This window comes from Pituophis catenifer, unplaced genomic scaffold (assembly GCF_029215685.1).
Source record: "Pituophis catenifer annectens isolate HBS135680 unplaced genomic scaffold, rPitCat1.0.hap2 SCAF_2, whole genome shotgun sequence".
Taxonomy (NCBI): domain Eukaryota; kingdom Metazoa; phylum Chordata; class Lepidosauria; order Squamata; family Colubridae; genus Pituophis; species Pituophis catenifer.
The window spans coordinates 106,427,430-106,452,374 of NW_027256882.1; the positions used below are offsets into that span (position 1 = coordinate 106,427,430).

The following is a 24,945-nucleotide window of genomic DNA, read 5'->3' on the forward strand; positions in this document are numbered from 1 at the left end:
GAGTTACAACAGAGGAAGTTAAAGCAGGGCAGAAGAACATGACCATGAGATGCTGGGATAAATGCAGGCCAGTCACCAATCTCCCAAATGTGACTGTGGGGCACTAAGACGGCCAGAACTTCAAGCACCAGTCATAACTACCATTCATTCAGCATTGCAATTTCACTGAACAAATGGTCGTCATCCAAGGACTATCTGTATTTAATACAAGTATTACTTTCTCGCACAAAGCAAGAATATTGTAGATGATGTGGTCGGTTCCCCTCCATATAGCAAGATAAAATCAAGATTATACATAGATATAGCATTAATCTATTTACAACTAGTCCTCAAAGTTCCAGTCACTCACTGCAATACCCCCTCGTTCATGTGATCACAATCTGGGCACTCTGGTGCTCAGCTCACAATTATGACATTGCAGGGAGCCACAGTTATATGATCACCTTTTGCAACCTTTCCTAGTGGCTCCCCAGAAGCAAAGATAACGGGGAAGCCGACAAGAAAGGTCAAAAGTTGCTTCAGTAAGTCGCTTCTGCTTTTTCTGTCGCACACAACATTCCCTCCCCATGCTTCTATTCAGCCTGTGTGATCGCTCGTATGACTCATGCACGCCCTGCCCTGCCCTGCCCACCACCCCACCCCACGGTTTCCCTCTACTCCTGCATGGCACCCTTGTGTTCCTTACCTGGGACTCCCATCTCTTTCTGTTTAACAAGTTGCACATCATGGAATTATGTTTTTTTTTAAATCAAGTTTTATTGATTCCCCACCCCCACACACACATTCACCTGCATATTTTATGAACAAAGTATTGGCCATATCATCATGGGGTTATGATGGCATCTAGGACTGCCTGGGATTGCTGTCACTAAGCAATGTGGACAAGTCTTCTCATGTTTAATGCCCATGCCCATCCCAATTGCAGGGTCAAGCTGAGGATTTTGTGCAATTCCTGCATGATAAAGTCGCTCAGATTCGGGAAGGCTTGGACTCCGACTGGGTGAGTCCGGGGGAGGAGACGAGAGTAGGTCTTGTGAACACTATCTGGGAGGAGTTTGATCCTGTGGCTCCCGAGGATGTGGACAGGGTTCTGGCTAGGATTAGTGCCGCCACATGTTTATTGGACCCGTGTCCCTCCTGGTTGGTACTGGCATCCCGGGAGGTTACACGAGGCTGGCTCCAGGGGATTATAAATGCTTCTCTGAGTGAGGGTGCCTTTCCCGCCACCTTGAAAGAGGTGGTGGTGAGGCCCCTCCTCAAGAAGCCTTCCCTGGACCCAGCTGAATTAGCCAACTACCGTCCGGTCTCCAACCTTTGTTTTGTGGCGAAGGTTGTTGAGAGTGTGGTGGCATGACAACTGTCCGGGCACCTGGATGAAGCTATCTATCTGGACCCGTACCAGTCGGGCTTCAGGCAGGGGTACAGCACTGAAACGGCATTGGTTGCGTTGGTGGATGATCTCTGGAGGGCTCGGGGCAAGGGTTGTTCCTCTGTCCTGGTCCTGTTAGATCTCTCAGCGGCTTTTGATACCATCGACCATGGTATCATGCTGCAGCGGTTTAGGGGGTTAGGAATAGGGGGCACCGTTTTGCGATGGTTCTCCTCCTTCCTCTCTGACCGCTCGCAGTTCGTGTTGACAGGGAGGCAGAGGTCGACTTCGAGGCGCCTTGCATGGGGAGTGCCGCAGGGGTCGGTCCTCTCGCCCCTTCTGTTCAACATTTATGTGAAGCTGCTGGGTGAAATCATCCGTGGTTTTGGGGTGAGAGTCCATCTGTACGCTGATGATACTCAGCTGTACATCTCCACCCCAGACCACCCCAACGTTGCCCTTGATGTGATGTCCCGCTGCCTGGAGGCCGTGCAGGTCTGGATGGGGAGAAATAGGCTCAGACTCAACCCCTCCAAGACTGAGTGGCTGTGGTTCCCACCGTCGCGATATAGTCAGCTGGTGCCATCGCTGACTATTGGGGGTGAGTCTTTACCCCCCACAGAGAGAGCTCGCAATCTGGGTGTCCTCCTGGATGCACGGCTGTCTTTAGAAGAACACATGACAGCTGTGGCCAGGAGGGCTTTTTATCAAGTTTGCCTGATCCGCCAGTTGCAGCCCTTTCTGGATCGCGACGCCTTGCGCACAGTCACTCACGCCCTTGTCACCTCCCGATTGGACTATTGCAATGCTCTCTACATGGGGCTCCCTTTGAAAAGCACCCGGAGGCTCCAACTGGTCCAGAATGTGGCTGCGTGGGTGGTTATGGGCGCAACTCGTGCCCACATGACACCCCTCCTGCGCAAGCTGCATTGGTTCTCAGTGGTCTTCTGGGTGCGATTCAAGGTGTTGGTCACCACCTTTAAAGCGCTCCATGGCATTGGACCTGGATACCTTCGAGACCGTCTTCTGCCATCAGTAGCCTCCCACCGGCCAGTCCGCTCCCACAGAGAGGGTCTCCTCAGGGTGCCATCGGCCAAATTATGTCGACACCCGGAGGAGGGCCTTCTCTGTGGGAGCCTCTGCCCTTTGGAATGAGCTGCCCCCAGAAATTCGTAAAATCTCTGATCTCCGTGTATTTCGCTGTGCCCTCAAAACCTTGTTGTTCCGCCAGGCTGGGCTATCAAGATAAAGATTTTAATTGGGTTTTTAAAAAATGGGATTTTAAATTTGGGGTTTTAAATTGAGCCTATCATTTAATAATTTTAATTATTTTTAAATTTTGTTTGTCTTTGTGCTTTTAATCAAGCTGTACACTGCCCTGAGTCCTTCGGGAGAAGGGTGGTATAGAAATTAATTAAATAAATAAATAAATAAATAAATAAATAATAAATAAATAAATAAATAAATAAATAAATAAATAAATAAATAAATAAATAAATAAATAAATATCATTTGAGGACTATCTGTATTTGTATTGAGCAGAATTAATTCTGCAACTTTTGGCTCTTTCATATCACCTGCAAAGTAAAGCTATTTTATTAAAATTTTTGGTCAAGTATTGCAATGGTGCCTTGCAAAGTTACTAAAAGTTTATGTGTAATGAGCCTCCAGGTAAGGCAATTCTACATACTGTATATTACTACTTTAATATGATGTTGATCATCTTAGAACTTTACAAGACCCCAATCCAAAATTTTGTATTCTAAGTGGGCAAAGGATATTCCTTGCAAGCATGAAACATTGGTTTTTCTGCAGTTTTGGAACCAATTTTAAATACGCAGGATGAAATCCAGTCCTACATAGAAGATGGATGTCTGCATGGGAAACAATGGTTAAATAAGATTCCATGGGTAACAAAAAGAGTTTCCTTAATTTATCCTAAGTAGAGACAATAGCAATGTCTACTTCATAGGATATAAGGATCGCTGAACTTTTAACAAGCAACTCCCTCAAAAATCATCAGAATTAGGCTCTTGGCCATTCCTAATGCCTTTTATCATGGTCTCTCATTATGATACAGTTTTCTCTCTTGAATCTGGGCCTTGGTGAGTAATATTTAATACTTAAATATTAAATGCCTAACACGTTCTTCATAATGTTAACATGATTAAATCAGGAGATTATGTTGGCTTTATTCCATAGGTAATTCTTTTAGATTACATTTCTAAACTCTATCGGTCATTATAGGATCTGCAATTGTCCTCCCCAATTTGTGTTGATACAATCTTCCTGTGATTTGTGTCCCAATCTTGGACGTGTGGAATCTTCTTCCTCTTCTTTGAGGTGTGTTTGATTCAACAACGTTAGATTACTCATTTCCCTTTCCAACAATGCCTTTTTGTCAAGAGAACAGAAAAACCTCCATACTACCATCTTTGGAGGAAAATGCATGTTTCTAGAGTAAAAGACAATAGCAGCAGTTTCCAGATGAATGCTTTTTTGGTTTGTTTGCTAATAACCTAAAATTAGAAAGCCCTCTGCATTCTCCTTTAGCACAGAGCAACTTGTGTTTGAGTGATCATGGCACGTTCTTTCCATTAGGGGGCACAGATAGGCTTGCGTAGATGCTAAACACAATGTATGCATATACATTATTTACGTACTCTGAACTGTAGTATCTCCTAAGTGGACACGGTCTGACTTGTTAGATGTGCTAGCATAACACAATTATGTAGTCATTCTTACATATGCACAGCACCATATGTGCAGCTCACACAGCCAAAGGCTTTTTGTTGCTGTGGTTGCTATTTTTATTTTTGCTTTTAAAATAATGGAGAAAGGAGGGTTGGCCATCGGCTTTTGATATGTTGATTATTTTCTCATTTTACTTCAGCTAATGACTTGTTTATTTTTAAAGAAATTATTGGATTTATACAGCTGCCCATCTCACTTGCATGTGACTCTGGACAGCATATACAGTTAAAACAAAACCGTGCAGTTTAGAGGACCTGTATACTGCACAAGTCAAAAAGAGGGCTGTGAAAATATTTACAGACCTCTCGCATCCTGGACATAAACTGTTTCAACTTCTACCCTCAAAACGATGCTATAGAGCACTGCACCCCAGAACAAGTAGACACAACAGTTTTTTCCCAAACGCCATTACTCTGCTGAACAAATAATTCCCTCAACACTGTCAAACTAGTTACTAAGTCTGCATTACTATTAATCTTCTCATTGTTCCTATCACTCATCTCCTACCACTTATGACTGTATGACTGTAACCTTGTTGTTGGTATCCTTAAGATTTATATTGACTTTTTCCTAATATGATTTGATTGCTTATTTGTTCCCTATGACTATCATTAAGTGTTGTACCTTATGTTTCTTGATGAATGTATCTTTTCTTTTATGTACACTGAGAGCATATGCACAAGACAAATTCCTTGTGTGTCCAATCACACTTGGCCAATAAAGAATTCTATTCTATTCTATTCTATTCTATTCTATTCTATTCTATTCTATTCTAGTCTAGTCTAGTCTAGTCTAGTCTAGTCTAGTCTAGTCTAGTCTAGTCTAGTCTAGTCTAGTCTATCAATACAGGGGCAGTTCTCAACCTACAACATTTAGTAACTGATCCAAGTTACAATGGCACTGAAAAAAGAGACTTATGACTACTTTTCACACTTATGACCCTTGCAGCATCTCCATGGTCACATGATCAAATTTCTGGTGCTTGGCAATTGGTTCATATTTATGACAGTTGCAACGTCCCAGGGTCATGTGATCAGCTTTTGCAACCTTCTGATAAGCAAAGTCAATGGGGAAGCCAGATTCACTTAATGTTACTAATGTAACAACTGCAATGATTCATTTAACATCTGTGGCAAAAAAGTAAAATGGGGCCAAACTCACTTAGCAACTTAAATTTTCAGCTCAGTTGTGGTCGTAAGTCAAAGACTGTCTGTAATTTAACCATTAAACAGTTAAAAACAGAATGACAGAAGACAGAAATGACTCTTATGAAGAAGAGGAAGGGCTTTCATTAAAATGTTGTTGAAATGTATTTTGTTGACTGTTTGGATATTATTATAATTTCCATTTGAATCCGCATTTCTTTCATAGTTTTTCACAGCACTTGTCTAGGAAGGCAGTAGCCAAGTTCTATTGCCTTCCTGCCTGCTCTGCTTGTACCCTTTCTGGGAATATTTAGCTTGACAATGCTGAAATCAGGATAACCTTCCTTTGTCCAATCCAGCAGGGTTCTTCTTATCCTTCAAGGCAATAAATACATTTTCCCTGAACTCAAAAAAAGAAAAAGCCTTCCCACACTTTCCTTTTTCCATATTTAGTATTTGTAATTTCAGTTGACGTAAATCTAGGCTTAGGCTGTTCCACTTCAGCGCTCTTGTCATATTAATCTAATCTTACTTTTGTCAGTCACCGTCCCAGAAGAAATCTTTGTCCATTTTGTATACAGTTGCTGCTTTCTCCAAAGCTTGCCTGTTCAGATAATTTTCCATTTTTAAAAAATGCTGTACTTCAACAACTGCACCTGGGTATCCTGGCCAACCTCATTAAATCTGCTGAGTGTACCTTCTTCTGGAATAGGAAATTAAAAAAGTACTCAGGTGAATGAGGTTACAGAGGTAGTGGTATAAATTCATTACCATCAAAAGAAAAGCTAAAGCAAGAGGGACATGAACATTCAGACCAGTCAAAGCGACATTTTTACTTTTTTAGTGGCTTAGAGAAATGGGACACCAGTAGTACCAGAAAACAAGATTATTGTACTGCAAATACTGTCACCAGGATATTGCAGCACATCATATGAACAAATTAATACACTGGCCATGAATTTCATGAAGTTTTTAAGAAGATGTTAGATAACCATTTGTCTGAAGTGGTGTAGGGTTTTCTGCCTAAGCAGAAAACCTCCAAGGTCCCTTCCAACTCTGTTATTCTATTCTTGGTTTTTTTTTCTTTGAAAATGTTTCACTTCTCATCCAAGAAGCTTATTCTATTCTATTCTATTCTATTCTATTCTATTCTATTCTATTCTATTCTATTCTATTCTATTCTATTCTATTCTATTCTATTCTATTCTAAAGGCATGTGTGCACTCTGCATTTCTGAAGGATTTGTGTATTCTTCTAGGGACAACAAATGGTACACTTTTCAAGGTAAAGAGATTGCCTCCTTGCCCATTAATATTTCCAAATAATTGATATCATTTATTATTAATGACAAGAGATTTTCCAGATATTAATCAATATAGTCAATCCATGATCGATACAATAAAAGAGCCTTGGTGGCGCAGCAGACTAAAGTGCTGTTAAATAGCACCAACTGCCTGCAATTACTGCAAGTTCAAATCTCACCAGGCTCAAGGTTGACTCAGCTTTCCATCTTTTCGAGGTACTGTACGTAAAATGAGGACCCGGTTTGTGGGGGCAATAAGCTGACTTTGTATAAAAAAGAACACCGCTTGGGGGGAGGGGGCGAAAGCCCTACTAAGCAGGTATATACGAAAGTATGAAGGCTATTGCTTAACACATTGTAAGCCGCCCTGAGTCTCCGGAGAAGACTCGAACCAAGACTCGATTCAAGATAAATCGAACCAATAAATAAATAAATAAATAGAAATAGAAATATTGAATTATTTCTTTGTGTTCATTTGTGGTATCATGTATTTGTCCCAAAAGTGTTTGTTTTTTTCAAAAGGCAACTGGATTTTGTTTTTCCTTGAGAACAATTCTCAAGGAAAGGTACAGTAACTAGAGAAGCGAGTCCAGTTATCTTTTGAAAAAAAAAAAGCCACATTTGTGGCAGCCATGACCTGGATGACTGAGAATCTCTATATTTGATTTCTGTATTCACGATTCTCACAAAGCAATGTGACAGTGCTAGCCCACCTCCTCCCACCTTATCCTAGAATTAAGAGATGAGGAAAGTATTTTCATTGACAAATGGAAGAGGATAAAGATCAATATGCATATTTTGCATTGGATGTTGAGGAAAATAAATCTATCAAACTTATTAAATAGAATTGCTCTTTTTATCTTACTTGAAGGCTGATGGGGAAAAAAAATCAATGTATTGTAAAGCATGTAAGCAATTTAAAGCCATGTATTTGGTTGTAAAGGGGAGAGCATTGATTGAGATGAAACTAATTAAATTTAGGTGAAATTAATATTTAGGAGAAAGGAATAAATCTAATATTAGTACTTATATTATCTGAGAAGTCAACTTTTAATGACTAAATGGGGAAATAATCTTTTGTATGTATACAATTATATATACAATTACGATATTTGCATTCTTCTATTTAATGCAATTAATTGACTTTGGTATCCCTTTTGCTTTCTGATTTGGTTCCTTGGCAGTGAATGAAAATACATCTGTTCTGAGGCAATCCTGTTCATTTCCCTGCAGTTGCAAGTACGTTTCATTCTCTGAATTTTGCTGACCGTTGCTTCAGCACAGTGATTCTTCAAGTTAACGATGAGCCACTACATAAAAATTCAGAAAGTACAATTAAACACCTCCCTTCTTGTGTTTTCATCTTTTAGAGCCTGGGAATTTGTTTTTTTAAAACTGTTAAATGATAATGATAGTCGCATTTCTTTATGTCTTATGCCCCAAATTTAAGCCAAGATTATGGAGTCATCTATAATTTGAGGCAAAGCTGAGGTGACAACTAAACTCTGATGAAGATGGGAATGCAGAGGCTAATGTGGCAAGCAGGCTTTGACCAGTTTATTCTTGAAGGCCTTGCACATGTGTATTGGCCCTGCCTTCCCACGTGTATTGACAATCAGCAGGTGAGATTATGGTTATGGAATGTGAGAAAATGAGGCTGAGGCAGGGCTGGGTTCTACTTACCTTTACTACCGGTTCGCAACGGAATCGTGCGTGCTCGCGTGCACGCCTTGCTTCTGCGCATGTGCAGAAGCTTCTGCGCATGCACAGATCGCTTCTGATGATGTCAGGGTCAGAGGACGGAGCCTCCCACCAGTTTTACTGTTGGTTCTATAGAACCAGTCCAAACCGGGGGCAACTGACCATTGGGCTGAAGCAATGAACAGACAATGGCTAGTGAACATGGAGAAAGCTTCAGAGGATTATTTGTTGGACATCCATGGATCAGCAATGGGAGATTCTATTTTGAGCAATTGTTGAAGCATGTAGAGACAGACATGGGCAGGACATTGTTGCTTTCGTTAGAATGATTTTGTGCTAAAACCGTTCTTTCATTTTTTAAAAAAATTGACTTGCAAAATTCACTCAGTCCTAGTTTTCATTTTTTATCTGCCCTGTACTACTTATTCCATTGCTTTCTTTGATTCTATATTTCTCTGAGGTAGAGGTTACGGTCTTTCTTGAATAGACCCCCTACGTAAAGCAAGTTTGGCCATGAACTACAACTTATTTTTTAAAAAACTGTTCTAATCTGGTCAAGAATGCTCTTCTGGTGCCAAATTATGAGCTACTTTTTTTATGATGAGGATACTTTCCCACAAGAAAACTGGAAAGAAGCCATCAGCTCCTTTCACACTGTCCATTTCCTCGAATTCCACAGGAAGACAGAGAAATCCATATAAAACTTAGGCATCATGTTGTCTTCTGGTTCCTATAAAGTGTATTTTAAAAGATATCCGTGATATTTTTTTATCTAGTAAAAAGAAGGCAGTTATTGCTTGTAAGCAATTCTATTACTCAGAAAACTATAGTTATTTCACCTAAAATTGCTTGGTATCTGGCTCCAGTGGTTATAATATTTTAATAGAAATAGTTTCCAGTGTTCAGTTACCATTTTCAATTTTTTTGTTCCAATACAGCTATCAGTAGCAGATAACATGAAGCTATGGGTTGGCCAAACACACTCCAAAGTTTGCATTTGCTTCAAAAGTAGGATGTGTAATGAATTTATTGAAAGATATCATTACCAAATTTAATGTATCAGTTATTATGGAAGTTATTATGGAAGGAGTCTTTTCATTTACTTGACTTAATGGCCTTGGGTTGGATTGGAATGGATTGAACTTGATTGGACTGGACTAGACTGGACTGGTACTAATAAAGGAGAATATTTGTAGCTCAGAGTTGAAATGGGGATTCTTGGTGGTCTCTGAGTTTGGTTATTGGTTATTTTCTTGCAGACATTTCATTTCCAAAGTAGGTAACATCATCAGTGTTAGTAGACTGGATTGGATTGTACTACACTACACTGTATTACACTGGATCAGAAATAGTGCTGTTCCATCAGAAATAAAATTATCTGGATCAGTAGAGCCACTAAGTTTAAAAGATATTAGTAAATGAAGCAGAGGACTGTTGAGGGTAAAGAGGCGTGAAAGTTTTCAAAAGAAATGGCATCAAACCCATGCAGGTACATAATCCAGCTTTCAGCTCAGGTCTATCTAAAATGGCTCCCATACAATTGCTAACTTTGTGTAGAAACCATTTTGTAGAATTGAGGTTGCAGTGAGTGATAGTGATGTAGGAACAAATAACTGGACAGGGCTTAATTTCCTTTGTACATGTGAATTATTTCTCATGATACGGAGACAATTGGTACCATATAGTAAGAAGCAATCCATACTGTGTCTAATTTGAAAGCACTATATAATTATTGTCTGTTGAGATGTTTCCGTGGAGTTTACAAGAAAGAATCATGGGCGTGTCTGGATATGCATTATATGTACAGTGATAATGAGGGTGTGCAAAATCCAAGGTGCTAAACAGAGCAAAGAGCTTGATGGTATGAAGAGTATTTTTCTGTAAATTGATTTGCCTGAGATAAGAATTTAGTGAGTTAAATATTATTCAGAACTGAATAGCTCAGCTTTGGGCACATATTTACATATTGCTTTCATAGCGAAATGTTTGAATGCAGGCCAAACCAAGAACAGTGATAAGAAACTCAACTGCAGTTTCTGGCCTCTGTTAACATGGAATGTGCAACATTTGTAAATTTCTATTTGAGTCATTTTTATTTTTTTTTTAAAATAAACTTGTGCCAAAACACTCCTAGGGAGCAATATATATGCACCTTAAATCATTGAATGAATTATCTTTTGCTGAGCTGACATCCCATGAGCTCTCCAATAGCTAACTCAGCATACGTAGAATTAACTATTACATTGTTAGCTCTGATTTGGTGATCGTTCTGGTATTTCGAAAATGCGTTCTCCCTTTGGAAAGGGAAATTCCTCTGACTTTAGCATATGCCACAGCATATGCTAAAGTCAGAGGAATTTTGAAAAAGGAGCCCAAAACTCTGCGGAGAAACTGTCAGTGACATTCTAATTTCTCAAATTTAATGAGTCTCTTTCTAAGATATCTAAGCCTGGGCGAAAGGTGGAAAGTCCAGGTTGATTTTCAATAGTCTCAACGTGCTTCCCAGGTTCCTTAATGCTTCCCAGGTTCCCAGGTTCCTTAATAGTTTTTTTGTTGTTAAAACCCACTTATATAGGAATGTTGTAAAATTATCTAGATACAGTCCAGTTTGTCTATTCTGTATTTGTTGCAGCTGTGAGTGAATGAATGACTGTAGGTATAACCAAAGGAAGTGAAGCGTTCCTTCTCTTGCAACATTTTAATCAGTCTGTCAGCAGTTCCTATAAACAGATTCTACTTTGTGTGATAAAATCAAGGACTTAAATAAAACTTACGTGCAAAAACCACAGTAATAGAATGATATGCTGGCATTTTTCTTCTAGATGAGGTAACAGACAGTAAAGCCAGTACATCCTTAAGTAATGGCGAACATTTTAATGTGCGCCATTAAAGACCACAAAGACAGGAATGGATGGGTTTTCCATGTTTCAAATTCCTGTATCCTCTGCATTCTGCCAGGGGATAGCTCAGCTGTTGCACAGAGCAATGTGGTAGCCTCAGGCAGCAAGTCAATTCTTAGTTTAATTTTTTACTACTGTATTCTTCTCCACCCCAAGGGAGAGCAGCTTGCAGGATTTCTTTTCTTTTCGTTTCGTTTCTGCCTCAGGTGTTAAAATGCTTTGGGTTTGGCAAGGTTATTGTGCTCCTCTGGATGGGAGAAGGCTTGGGTACATATTTTACAAGCAGAAAGCCCCGAGTTAATTTTCTTTACCATCTCTCCGTAGGGCTGCAAATTGACTGGACGCTTGGATAATCATCCCCATTAGGGCAGATAATATGGAGCTGAAAGGCTGTGTTTAACACACATGTCCTGTTTCTCTTTGGGAACTTTTCTAATTAATTTGAAATTTGACATGTGCAAGCCCTTCCAGGTTTTCGGCCTCCTCCCCTTCCAGTAAAACATGCCCATGAGTAATTAATGCTGAAGGAATTTTGTAGATTCACTCCAGTCCAAACAAGCCATGGAACTTGTTAGGATTTCATTTAAGCCACGACTCATTGTGGCTGCAGATTACTGAAAGAAACAGCCCTAAATCCTAGGATTGAAGATCCTATTGCACGTGAAGGATCACATTTTCAAACTATTTCTTATGTTTAAATAGGGGGAGACTTCTTGAACTTCTAAGTGCTCATGTCTACAATATTTTATTTATGTCCTGAGCACATGAAACAATTCTGGTTTTCTCTTGGCACAGCTTGTCTCTGTATGCATTTCTCAGCTGATATTTTTAAGGACTTGAAAAAAAGAAATTACAGTAAGACCAGTATGTTTTCCATTAGCTAAATCAACGTGGTTTATGAATATGTACCACAGCTTATATCTGTGAATCTGTCTGCATAGGAAAAAAATTCTCTGCGGTGTTTTTAGCTTTTCATCTCAGTTATTTCTCAATCTAGCAAATGTATACTTGGGGGGGAGGGGGGATTTCTTTAATTTGTATTCTGGTGGTGGTCGAATTTGATTGGGAGTGAGCTTTCTGTTGTTGCTTTATTCCATTTAGAGTCACCTGCCAACTTATTTGTTTATCAAAAACAAATCCCTCTGGGTTTCCAGCATGCAAGGCTCATTTACCCATAAATGTAAACAGGAAATCATTTTCACATGCGATGAATTGTGACCCAGACAATACTCCCTTTTTTTCCTGAATGTAGTACCACAGCAGGTTGTTGCAAAGATTGCTAATTGTAGAAAAACAGGACCAGTATTTTCTGGTAATCAGTGAGGGATACTTGTAATAAAAGAGATGGGCAGGGGGAGCTGAGGAGAATGCATGAGTTACAGGCTAAAATGAGATGGCCATGGGCCTTGGGATCTACTTGCCAAAGGCAGCAGGAAAGCATCTTCTTAGAACATAGGTGGGTAGCTATGACCCCTTTATGACCTGTGGACTTCAACTCCCAAAATTCCTGAGCCGGTTATACTGGCTCAGGAATTCTGGGAATTGAAGTCCATGGGTCATAAAGGGGCCATAGTTGCCCATCCATGTCTTTGCGTATAACAGGAGAATGGAATGCTAGGAAGGCTTGTTTGGGAGTAGGTCTGAGGGTGAGACAGAGAGACTCCAATGAAACAAGATGCCAACCTTTAAATAATCTCGCAATTTTTCCATTTGGGGATTTTCTCTAGTTCCACAGATTTTTCAGGGCCCTCATTATTGCTGGGTCATGCCTTCAAAGAGGGGTATTTGTTGGTGCTGTGCTTTTCTGTGTCTTGATAAGTTGTTTGGTTCTGTCTTGCAGCCCTCAGAATCCAAGTCCAACGTCACCCCTTTCACCGTCCTGGCCCATGTTCTCCGCACCATCCAGCCCTTTGCCCACCTCCTCCACGTCCAGCGATTCATCCCCCATCAGGTCTGTGGCACATTTGTGGTTTTGCTTCGTTTGATTCCTTTGCTGCTGCTACTGCTGGGCTGCTGCTTTGACATTTTAAGTTGATCTGCTTTTTACCACTGCCTTCCCAAAACTCTGCATTAGGCTAACCTTTTTTTTTTTTTTTTGGTTTGCAATCTTTCACAGCTTCAAAGGAGGGAAATTTTAATATTCCATGACACCTCTTCTTCTTCAGGGGTTTAATGACTTGAGTAATGTTGCTATGCCTCCTTAAATGTTCTAGTTATCCCAGCTGCAGTATTGCTGTGGAAGAGAAGTAAGGTAGCTGAGTTTCTGTTTTACTTTTGTCAATTTTTTGAATTTTGATACTTGTTCTTCAACAGGTAAGTTTTCATTACCACTCTCTGGAAAGGAAGTATAATAGATAAAAGTGAAGGCATTTTTAAAAATCCGGCCCTAGGCTGCCAATCTGGTTTTCCTCTCTTCTCTTTTGGTACATGGATGAAAATAGCTTCAGGAATTTGTCAGTGGAAACTACTTGTGCCGTGCAAGACTTGAAAATGTTGATACCCCCACACATATAACATGGAACATTATAACATGATGCATTGTTCATAGGAAAAAAGCAAGTCAACCTTTTACATTTAATCAGGTTTGGTTAAATAGAACACAATTATTTGATAAAGCCAAGCAAGTTCATTGTGTTTTTGGGCATTGTGTATTCTCAGTTGTTATTTCATTCTGCGTATTTGCACAGTTGAGAATTTTAATTATATTTCCAAAGGAATTGGTTCACTTATGTCAGAAATAGCATCCACTGCCTTTGTTGCGAAATTCCACCGGCTGTCCCTTTTGCACCAGGGGTGGGTTCTAAAATTTTTTATTACTGGTTTGGGCGTGGCTTATTTTGTGCGCATGGCTTCATGGTCATGTGACAATTATTTAGGATTTAGCAGAGGTACTGGTCTACCAGGCTTTTAACTGCTTGCAGAGCTGTACCAATCTACCCATTTATTTTTGCAGGCACTGATCTACTCATGTATTTTTGCAGGCACTGGTCTACCCATTTATTTTTGCAGGCACTGATCTACTCATGTATTTTTGCAGGCACTGGTCTACCCATTTATTTTTGCAGGCACTGATCTACTCATGTATTTTTGCAGGCACCGGTCTACTCATTTGTTTTCTTTTAACACTGATCAGCTGTAGGGCGGCCCTTTGAAGCCCCGCAGCAAGAGTTTAAACAGGTTTTTTCCCTCTAGTCATCAGCTGGCAGCAATAGATTGGGGGTGGGGCCAAATAAAAGGTAAGAATAATGCCGGGTGGGGGGGCGGGGGGGCAGAACCGGTTCGGTAACATCATATTGTCACTGCTACTGGCTCGGTGGAACTGGGCCGAACCGGGAGGAACCCACCCACCACTGTTTTGCACTCTCATAATCATAGTTCTGGATGATTTTATGCAAAATATACAAAAATACACAATTCCTTTCCCACAGTCAACTGCTCAGGGAAAATTAACTGGGACCATAAGACTATGTGCGAAAGTTTGAGAAAAAGTAACAAAAAATACATCAATAACGACAAAACCAAAATGAGTTAATATATACAGTACTGTGATGATGAAGTATTTGCTTAATTAAGAGGTCTGAATCAGTGCATTTTAATTCATCCCTACAAATGTTGATCCTGTTGGAAACATTTGTATCAATTTCAAAGCAATCACCTTTTTTTTGTGATAGAAACACACAGTATTGTGGTATAATTTTGAAGTTTGGCAACTCATTCTGACAAATCCAGTATCTTCTTGATGACTACTGGCAGAGCCGGGGCAGGGATGGTACAACTATTTTTACCCTCCATCCCTTCTCGAAGACTTTTGGTACCATTGTTCATGATTCCTTCTGGACTATCTATAGGGACTAGAAGAGAGGGATGGTTCTCCTTCTTTTCCCACAGCTGGTCCCAAAACAGATAGCAGCACCACAGAGGTGGATCTTTGCACAGCTTTTACAATCACTCATACTTTGTCAGACATCTAGATCAGCACAAAAACAACAGAATATGATTGCCTGCATTGAAGTTTGTTCCAAAGAAACAGCTAGTACAAGTATTAAAAGATGCCAATACCGTAATAACAAATATAAGCACCTGATCACACTTCAAGAAACAAACCAAGTAATGTACAGCACAGCTGCAATTATAACTGAATACCTGGAATGCAAAATCAACAAACAAGAAAAATAAAATCCATATTTTGTTGTAATATCTCTGTAAAATAAATTGAAAACTTCTTTGTATTCATTCTTTTTGATTCTTTCTTTCTACACTTTCACTTTTTTCTATTCTTTCCTGTTTCTGCATTTTTATTAGTTTGTGTTAGTTTTTCATGTTTTGTGAAACTAATTTTAAAAATTATATTAAAAAAGCAGAGAGACAGGAAAATAAAACAAAATAAAATAAAATCCAGAGAGTGCACTACCAAAATGAAGATCAAACTGGAAAATTAAGATTCGGCATGCTAAAGTCAGATGCAAGTAAGCTAGAACAGATGAAAGAAAAGAATCTGAAGAACAAGGGGGAAAAATTCTGATCAAGAAATATCACCTAGAAACAAGGAAGCTTAAGGAAGCACTGGAAATAATAAAGCAGCAAATAACAACTGTAGGCAAGGAGATCAGCAGATTCAAAGCTCGCCTTGCACATTGTAAGCAGAATCTCCAATTTCCGTTGAATCAGAAACATTTTTTTGTTAATCCTTCAAAAGAAAGACTGCAAAGAACCAGTCAACCCCTAACAAAGAAAGAACAATGCAGTTCTGTCCGCAACTAGCAGATAACCTTCCAAAAATACAAAATGCAGGTTGATTAAAGGATAGGGATACAAATAAAAAAAGAAGCCGAAATGTAAGAACTCGTAATAACAGTAGAAATGGTGGAGAAAAGGAAAGGAAGATCAAAATTTGGTCAGCAACAGATGAAGGTGAACTGCATGTTTTGGAGATGAAATAGCCGACTGGTCTACACCAACTTGTTGCCAAATCCTTTAACATACTGCAAGGATGTGAAACTGAGGATCGGTTAACATCTGGCAAAACCAACCTGATAATGAAAGGTCCAACAGAAGTGGTCAGCAACTATAGCTGGTCCTCAACTTACAACCACAATTGAGCCCAAAATTTCTAAGTGAAACAGTTGTTAAGGGAATTTTGCCCCATTTTATTTATTTATTTATTTATTTATTTATTTATTTATTTATTTATTTATTTATTTATTTATTTATTTATTTATTTATTTATTGTGATTTATATGCCGCCTTTCTCCCTAGGGACTCAAGGCGGCTTACAAAATGACAACTTCAATACAAATCACAATACAATACCAAATTAAAATCAGTAACCCAATTAAAAAACGATTTAAAATTATACCAGTGTACCTTATGACCTTTCTTGCCATGGTTGTTAAGTGAATCACTGCAGATGTTAAGTTAGTATCACGGTTCTTAAGTGAATCTGGCATTTCCATTGACTTTGCTTAGTCAGAAGGTTACAAAAGATGACCACATGGCCCTAGGTCATGATAAATATGAATCAGTTGCCAAGCATCTCAATTTTGATCACATGACTATGGGGATGCGTCAATGGTCGTAAGTGTGAAAAACGGTCATTAGTCACTTTTTTCAGTGCTGTTGTAACTTCAAACGGTTACTAAATGAAACGTTGTAAGTCAAGGACTATCTGTACAGGCCAATTACCTAATTACCGACAACTTCAACTTCAAATAATAATGCAATTTGGTGGAATTTTGCATTGCCTATTGCAAGTCCCAGAAGAAATCACATTTATTCTTCTACCCAAAAATAAAAGAGAGGGAAAGAAAGAGAGTCTGTTTCTGATTAAAACTCCATCATAAAGCATCACTAATGCAAACTCAGACTAAATTGAAGATTAAGATTGCAGCCTTAAGTACCTGGATGTAAGATTGTTATTCGGAATTACTTATTCCTGACTCCATTTTGAATTTAAAAGCAGTTCTAACCAGATATGTTCAGGCAGCTAAATGTATAGTATTTAGCTTTGAATTAAAAATGCAAATCCCTCCTACTGAAAAAGAGCTATGGTTAAAATGCTAACATGAAATGGTACCCTGTTAAAAATGGGGTGGGGGAGAGAAGCCATTATATTCTATTTGATTATTCCTTCATCTGTTGACTTCCTGTGTGTTTAGCCATCATGAGCTGCAAGGAACTTAGAAAGCCCTTCACAGCGATCTTGGGAACAGAGCATCTCAGAGCAATGCTTCTTTACCTTCTCCATCCATCATTCCACTTTCTCTGAGCTTGTGCGAAGTGCAGTTTGCAACTGTGTAATTAAAGATATTTTAATTTGCTCTGGATGAAGGCTGAGTATATAATCTCTAGGACTTGGCACTGATTGTAAAAAGTGGAAGATTTTTTTTTTTTTTAAAAAAAAGCTCTGTATGTGATTTTTCTTTGGATCATTGTATGATGAAGACGATGAGCATTAAGCATCAGGGTTAACATAATCTGTGGGTCCCAATCTGAATTTCTCTGCAATCTGACTATAAATCCTATCTGTCTGGGAGACTGATTGATTATGCGGGCTGGTGGGGTGGTAAATTGATTACTTCATGAAAATTGCACAGAGAGGCATGCATATTCTAGTGACTCAGTTTATAAACAAATAAACCATTTATCAACATCAAGCCTCTTATGCTTTTATTCTGATGTAGGAATGGGGAGGCGGGAGAAGCACATTTGCAGCTCTTCTCCAAACTGTACAAGGTCACATGGCCGAAACTCGACTGAGTGCTTTCTTGGCCAAATGCCATGCTTAAATGCAAAAATTAAAACAAAGGCCTCATTTGAAAGATCCGGGGCTCCTTCCCGTCCTTGATCATCCAATCCGGGCTTTGAAGGGCAGCACAGCATAAAAGAAGGGGGCACTGAAGTTGCAGAGCATTGAGATCCTGCAAAAGTCCAAAATTGGACCATGAATTGAAGGCTATTTTGGCAATGCCTCTATTTCAACTTGTTTTAATTATCGGAGAATGCTCTATGCTTGCCTGCGTTTTCCTGGGTTCCTTCCCATCTTCTAAAAAGTTACACATTTTCCTGGAGGGAGTGGGGCCTGGGCTGTTTTCTGTCCACCCTCACTGCTTTCTTGTCTTTGGACCTGCTCGGTTGAGGGTTGAACAAGCTTCCTGATTAAATTGATCTGACTGTCTTTGCGGCTTTCTCTTCTTTTGCAAAGCTAAGCAAAACAGTCAAACTACCTACTGGTGCGACTCAGGTAAAATTTAGAATTGTAAATCCAAGTGTGGGGATAGAGGGAAAACTGGCAAGTGAAAATGGCAAGGCATTTGATGCTTGAAGGGTTCATATGTCTCATTTTTATATCACCTTTTTCCTTGTTTGAAAAGAAGGTAACTTGCATTGCTTGGAAATATTTGCAGATTGTGTCCATCATTTTTCATTTTGAGCTCAGGTGTTACATTTTATTTTATTCTGAACAATGAATTTTTCCTTGCCAATGCAACTTTCCACAATGAAGAAATGGTCCCTTTTGAAATTCTGTCCCTGACTTTGACACTCTAAAAATGCTGCAAGAAGATGACAGAAAGACAGAAAGAGGATGGTCTGGTTCTAGTTGTGGAGCAACTCTGAATAGGTTTCTTTTCTGCCATTCCTTTGATTTGGAATCCCAGAGTGCCTACCTGCTATAATTTTGCTGCAGCTTTCCATTCCTGCATTCGGTCAAACAAATTTTTCCCCTCTGTTGGCAGGCTGTGCACAAGTGATTGTGTGCTTTAAGACATCAGGTTTCTGTTAAGTCAATGGAAAATACATCAGTTAAATGTAAGATCGTTTACATCTTAATGCATTTTTTTTAATAAAAAATCACCTGACTTGCAATACAATTAATTGCAGGAATTGCTTGGTTCATCCTAATCCTGATAATCTGCTTCAAAATGCCAACATAGACTTGCATTGAACATGCTTTTGCACTTTGGCACATTCTTTAAAGTGCACATAAAATTTGCTGGCAAAGAAAGCGATCATTATCAGGATTCTTGCAGACAAAGAATGGAAGTGAAACCCTTTTTTTCACTACCCCAAGCTTGATGAATGTTTCTTCTCTGAAGCCACTATTTGCAAGGGGGGGAAAATCACCAGTTAGAAACTCCTCAGATAGGAGTTTCATGCCACTGAAAAAAAATCCAGCTTTATAGTATTGTCATTAAGACGTCATTAAGAGTAGTAAGAATTAACCCCTCACATTCATCCTATTCCACTGATGCTACTTGCAGGCACAAATGCATTTCATATGAAAATATACATTTCAGGCCATATCTAGCAAAACTGTGAGGGCGTATCCAAAAACCACTGCTAAATATCGTTTCAAACAAGACACTCTCACAACGCTATTCAGGTCCCTTTGTGTGAGTGGGAAGATAGCGTACTGCGCATGTGAATAATTTTTCCAGAAGATGTTTCCTTTTATTTAACCATGCCATCATCTTTGCCTTCCTTTATTTAAAGCTCTTGATAGAACAATTGAGGTTCAGTTTACTAAAAGTTAAGAGGCCGGCATTGTTGGACGATTTAACAAACATCTGTTGCAGATCTTCTCATTTGGTTCAGGATAAAGCTGGCCTGGTATTTTCTGATATTAATTATACTGCTGTCCAGGTCATCTGGTTTTGTCTTTACACATTTCTCAGCAGGGGATTTTCAAAGACTGTAAAGGAGCTCAAATTTAAATACCATATTTTCCATTAGCAAAAAAAAAAAAAAAAAAAAAAAAAGCACCATCTCCATGCCACAATCACTAATGCATATGGCTTTTCTACAATGAGAGGGGGGGGTGGGGAGTAAGTAAGCAAAGAACTAAAACTAATTAAAGAAATTCCTAGAGAAAAATAGACAAAGGGATGGAGTATCACCAATCCATGGAAACTAGGAGTAACAGCCCATTCTTTTTCTCTTTTTTTAGCCTCTATGCCCTGGGATCAATTAGAATAATTGTGCCTGATCTGCCAACTCATCTCCTTTTGAAATCCATAGATTACAGTTCAAGTTTTTTTTAGAAAAGAGAAAACAATCTTTTCTCTTCTCTCTTAGTTAACAAAAATAGTCTTCAATAAAGGTTAGGGTCCATCCCGAAGGAACAGGAAGGCAGGTCTAAATGTTTCATCTTAGGATCCTATGATTAGGAGTCATAACGCTACTGAGTCCAGTCCGGCATCCTGTTCATTGCAAGAATCTAAACTAAAATATTTTGATAGTGGTCTCCTGCCTTAAATACTGAGTTAGTCTTCCTTGGCATAACTGAAAAGTCAAGTTTTCATAGGCCTCTTTGATTCTCCAAGAATAATCCATTAAGGAAAAAAGCAGAGAAAATTTTGTTTTTTCCAAACTTCTCTTTATGCCACTTTCCCATTGGCAAAATTGGTACTAATCAACAGATTTATGGATTAGGCATTCAGCTTTGAGCAGAAGACTGCTGGAATTTTCACTGTCTGAAGAAAAAAATGCAAATACATCAGGTTTTGCACCTGATGTTTCCAGTTGTTGGAGATGTAACAAAACAAATACTGAATGTTCCCTTGTCTATATACCTCTAACATAAGGAGCTCACCAAGCTAATTTGGGGGGGGGGAGTTCTATTTTTTATAATGGATTTGTCAAGTGTTCCCTTCTAGCAATGCTTTTTTTATTTATCGGTTCCAAACCTTAGCTGTAGAGTTAGATTTATGGATGCATTATTCTATGGCATTGGAGTCCCAATTCCTAATGGTGATAATAGCTTATAATGCAATAAATCGTTTGGGGCCCACCTAAATAAGGAGCATTCCTTTTCATATTGGGCTCCAAAAAAAATCTAAAATCTTCCCTTGAGGGCAGTGATGGGCTGCCCCCGGTTTGGACCGGTTCTATAGAACTGGTAGTAAAACTGGCAGGAGGCTCAGCCCACTGACCCTGACGTCATGAGAAGCGATCAGAAGCAAGGCGCGCGTGTGTGTGAAGCAAGCACGCACGCCGAGCCCATTGTGAACCAGTAGTAAAGGTAAGTAGAACCCACCCATGCTTGAGGGCCTTCCCAGCTGTCCTCATCCAGGGGACATTTATGCCATTTCCAAGGAAAGATTTTTTTAGGGGGTATCATTCCATCTTGGAAATATACTTTCCAGATATTATCTTAAGGCCTACCATATAGTATTTTTATGTATGCAATGAAGAGCTTTTTATCCACGCAGACCTGTTAAGAGTTACTTTAACATTTTACATCTTTAATGTGATTTTGGGATTTTATGGTTTATGTATTACCTTATTATTGGTGATTGCTTGACTATGTGCTAACAGATCAGTGGTTATTTTTAGCAACTGTAAACAGTATATAGAGTTCCTCTGTCCTATCCACAACCTGGTCCTTCAAGTCTTCCACTGATGCACCCATCACCACTATAACTTAGGTCATTCTACTTTGCTGCTTGTCTGGCTCCTTCTTCTCTTTCCTTCCAGTTTTCCCAGTACCAGAGCTTTCTCCAGAGACTTGGGTCTTTGCATAATATGTCCAAAGTAGGATAATTTGGGCCTGGTTATTTGTGCCTCAATAAGAACATTGCATGGTGTGTGTTTTTTAAATGATCCCTTTGTTTGTTCTCATGCCTATCCATGGTGTTCTCAAGAGTCTTCTCTAACAATTTTCTCCAAAAAAAACCACCACCCATTACCAATTGCAGCCAGCCTGAAGATCTATATACTTCATGAACCAGAAGGAGAGCTGAAAAAATATCTACAGACCCTTCACATCCTGGACATAAACTGTTTCAATTTCTCCCCTCAGGATGCTGCTGGCATTGCATGCCAAAACAATTAGACAGAAGGATAGTTTTTCCCCCCATGCCATCACTCTGCTGAACACCCTAATTCCTACAGGACTGTCTTATGCCTAAAGATATTTATCCACACAGCAGGCTGGGTTATTATTATTATCCTTCTCATCTTTCTCATCTTCTCATCTTTTCTCATCTTTCCTACTATTTCCTCCTGTTGTTTGTATGTAACCTGACAGCTTATGTACCAGAGACAAATTCCTTATGTGTCCAATCACAGATGGCCAGTAAAGGATTCTATTCTAATACTTGACTTCCAAAGCATCAATTCTCTTTCTATCCTGTTTCATCAAAGTCATGATTTTTCATGATAGTTTTCATACAATGTACAGGTAAAAATTGTTTACATTACTTATGCTGTTCTGGTCTTTGTAGGTAAAGACACATCAAGGCCCATGAATATCTTTTCCAAGGCCATCATGGCTACTCTGCCAAGTACTACTAGTCTGTAGTCTATTTCTCAACTGGTTGTTGTTGTTTTTTACTGATCCTAAAACACAGAAGGCACCTTCTACTACAGTATAATTATTGGTACTCCTGATTTTTATCCTACATGTGCTTTATTTTCTACTGGGACTGTTGTATGTTGTTTTTATGCTGTTTTTATAAGTTCTGTATTTTTAGATGATGTATTGAGAACTGTTATTGGACTTTGTTAAATAAATAAATAGTCAACCTATGGCTCTCTGGACAGCTTTACTGGCTTCTATTTCATAACAGCTTCAATTAAAGGATGCAATTAAAAATCTACAGCAAATATGAATAAGGTATCTAAAAGACTAAGATAACATAATTCAAGAAATGACCAAAAAACCTGTGTTTATCAGATCTTCAGTTCAAGGCCTTCGCAGTATTGAGAAGCTGTTTGTACCAGAATTTAGCTGCATTAGTTTCAGTCAAGCCACTGACTAATATTTTGTTTTAATCAGCAATTCTACTCCAAAGAACAAAGAATAATTGGTTTTCCCGGTATTCTGTCTCTGATTTGCCTTTCATATTTTTTCTAACATTCTCTGAGGTGCTATTGCTCATTCTGTTGGGCAACAGTATGAGTGCCTCAATCTCAAACATCGCAGATAAGTCTAAGCAGAATTTCCAAAATGGTGAAATGTGGTTTGAAGAGGAAGTAATTTGCCTCTTTTAGCTTGTTATCTCAAATATTCTTCATTTTCCCCACCTCTTACTGGTGTTTCCCTTCAGGTCTGCATTTTGCTAGTTGGCAAGTTTGACATCCATATCAAATATTTGCCAGAAAAAAATATTGAGAAACGTTTGTGTCTGCACACGTAAACATGTATCAGTTTATCTTTATTCTAATTTTTAAAATTATTACTGTTTTCACAGTTCTCCATTCCGCAAAGCTAGAGCCTTGTATGCTTGTAAAGCAGAACATCACTCAGAGCTGTCCTTCACTGCAGGGACCGTATTTGATAATGGTGAGTATCAGAGTAGAGTTGTTACCTTCAGTGGAATGAAAATCATGGAAAAGTGATTTTAAGTGATCCCAAAGGTGTTTTTTCAAGAGGCAACTGGACTTTCTGGTTTTTCTTTGAAGATGTTTCGCTTCTCATCCAAGAAGCTTCTTCAGCTTTGACTGGGTGGTGGGGAATGAAAGGATTTATATTCCTTGCAGACAACTTGTAAAAAGAATGCAAATTACCAGCACGGAGTATAAATTCTTCTATTCCCAACATCCAGTCAGAGCTGAAGAAGCTTCTTGGATGAGAAGCGAAACATCTTCAAAGAAAAACCAGAAAGTCCAGTTGCCTCTTGAAAAAGCACCTTTGAGACAACCATGATCTAGATGACTGAGAATCTCCGTAGACATTTGATTTTAAGGGATGGAAGACAAGTGCAACGTGCTAAAATCTTGTGCTTCGCATCACACAATGTAACCCAAGATTTGATCCTATCAGAACTGGTGATAAAGAAAAAAAATTGAACTTCCTTGCTTTCTGAGAAATTGCACGAGCACTGACACTGCTATTTTCAGTCTGAACTTTTGTTACTGAAAGCTAGTTAGTTTCTTTTTTAAGGATAAATGCTGAGTTGAACTCACTAGAGAGAAAGCTTCTGGGGATGAAGGGAGGCATTCACTATAGAGAGATGGAGACCCAGAATATGCAGCATCTCATTTCTGAACAATTGGAAACTCCAGCCAAATGCATATTTTTAGAGGAGCTTTTCCAACACCATGGATCATAATGCAAGTCACATTTAGTAATGTTCATGGAATTATAGATTTGTGAAGGCCATAAAATCCGACCCTCTATTGAATGCTGGATCCATAACGTAGGATAAAATGACAGCAGCCAAAACAATTAGCCTTCCAGCCTTAGTTCAAACCCTGCCAATGAAATAGAGCCCACCACCTCTTGAATCAAATGGTCTCACAATCAACAGCCTCAGCCATGAGGGAATGCTTAAAAAGAAGTGGTGGACAACCTATCGAATCACAACTGCTTTTTTAGTGTAGCCTCGAGTGTTATAATACGGTTGGGATTTTCTGCACAATTTCCCATCCTAGATATACTTTTGTGGAAGGAAGGCGTACATGGGGCTGCACCAGGGGTGAAATGCTACCGGTTCGCTCAGGTTCGGGCAAACCGGTAATGATAAAAACTACCGGTTCGGGCGAACTGGTAGTGATAAAAACTACCAGTTCGGGCAAATCAGTAGTTAAAAAAAGCTACCAGTTCCTTTGAACCGGTATTTCCGATGATCAGCTGTGCAGTGGGGTTTAGCTTTGCAAGAAAGCAGGAAATCTGCTTTCTAGCAAAGCTAAATTGCCCTGCACAACTGATCCCCCCCCATTCTACTTATCTTCCCAAGCCTCCTTTTGGCACATACTGTGCATGCGTGTATATGCTCAGAGTGTGCATTTGGTGCGCATGCAGCACATGTTTGGCATGCAGTGCGCATGCGC

General features: G+C 39.2%; 1 protein-coding gene across 2 annotated transcripts in view; it reads left to right on the plus strand.

Moving 5' to 3' along the window:
* ARHGAP26 (Rho GTPase activating protein 26) overlaps positions 1 to 24,945 on the plus strand; it is a 253,469-nt gene that overhangs the window by 216,942 nt on the left and 11,582 nt on the right. For both annotated transcript variants that reach the window (XM_070937338.1, XM_070937339.1), the window contains 2 exons: positions 13,013 to 13,123; positions 23,364 to 23,455. In XM_070937338.1, the coding sequence (XP_070793439.1) occupies positions 13,013 to 13,123; positions 23,364 to 23,455 (203 nt within the window). The remainder of the gene's footprint in view (positions 1 to 13,012; positions 13,124 to 23,363; positions 23,456 to 24,945) is intronic.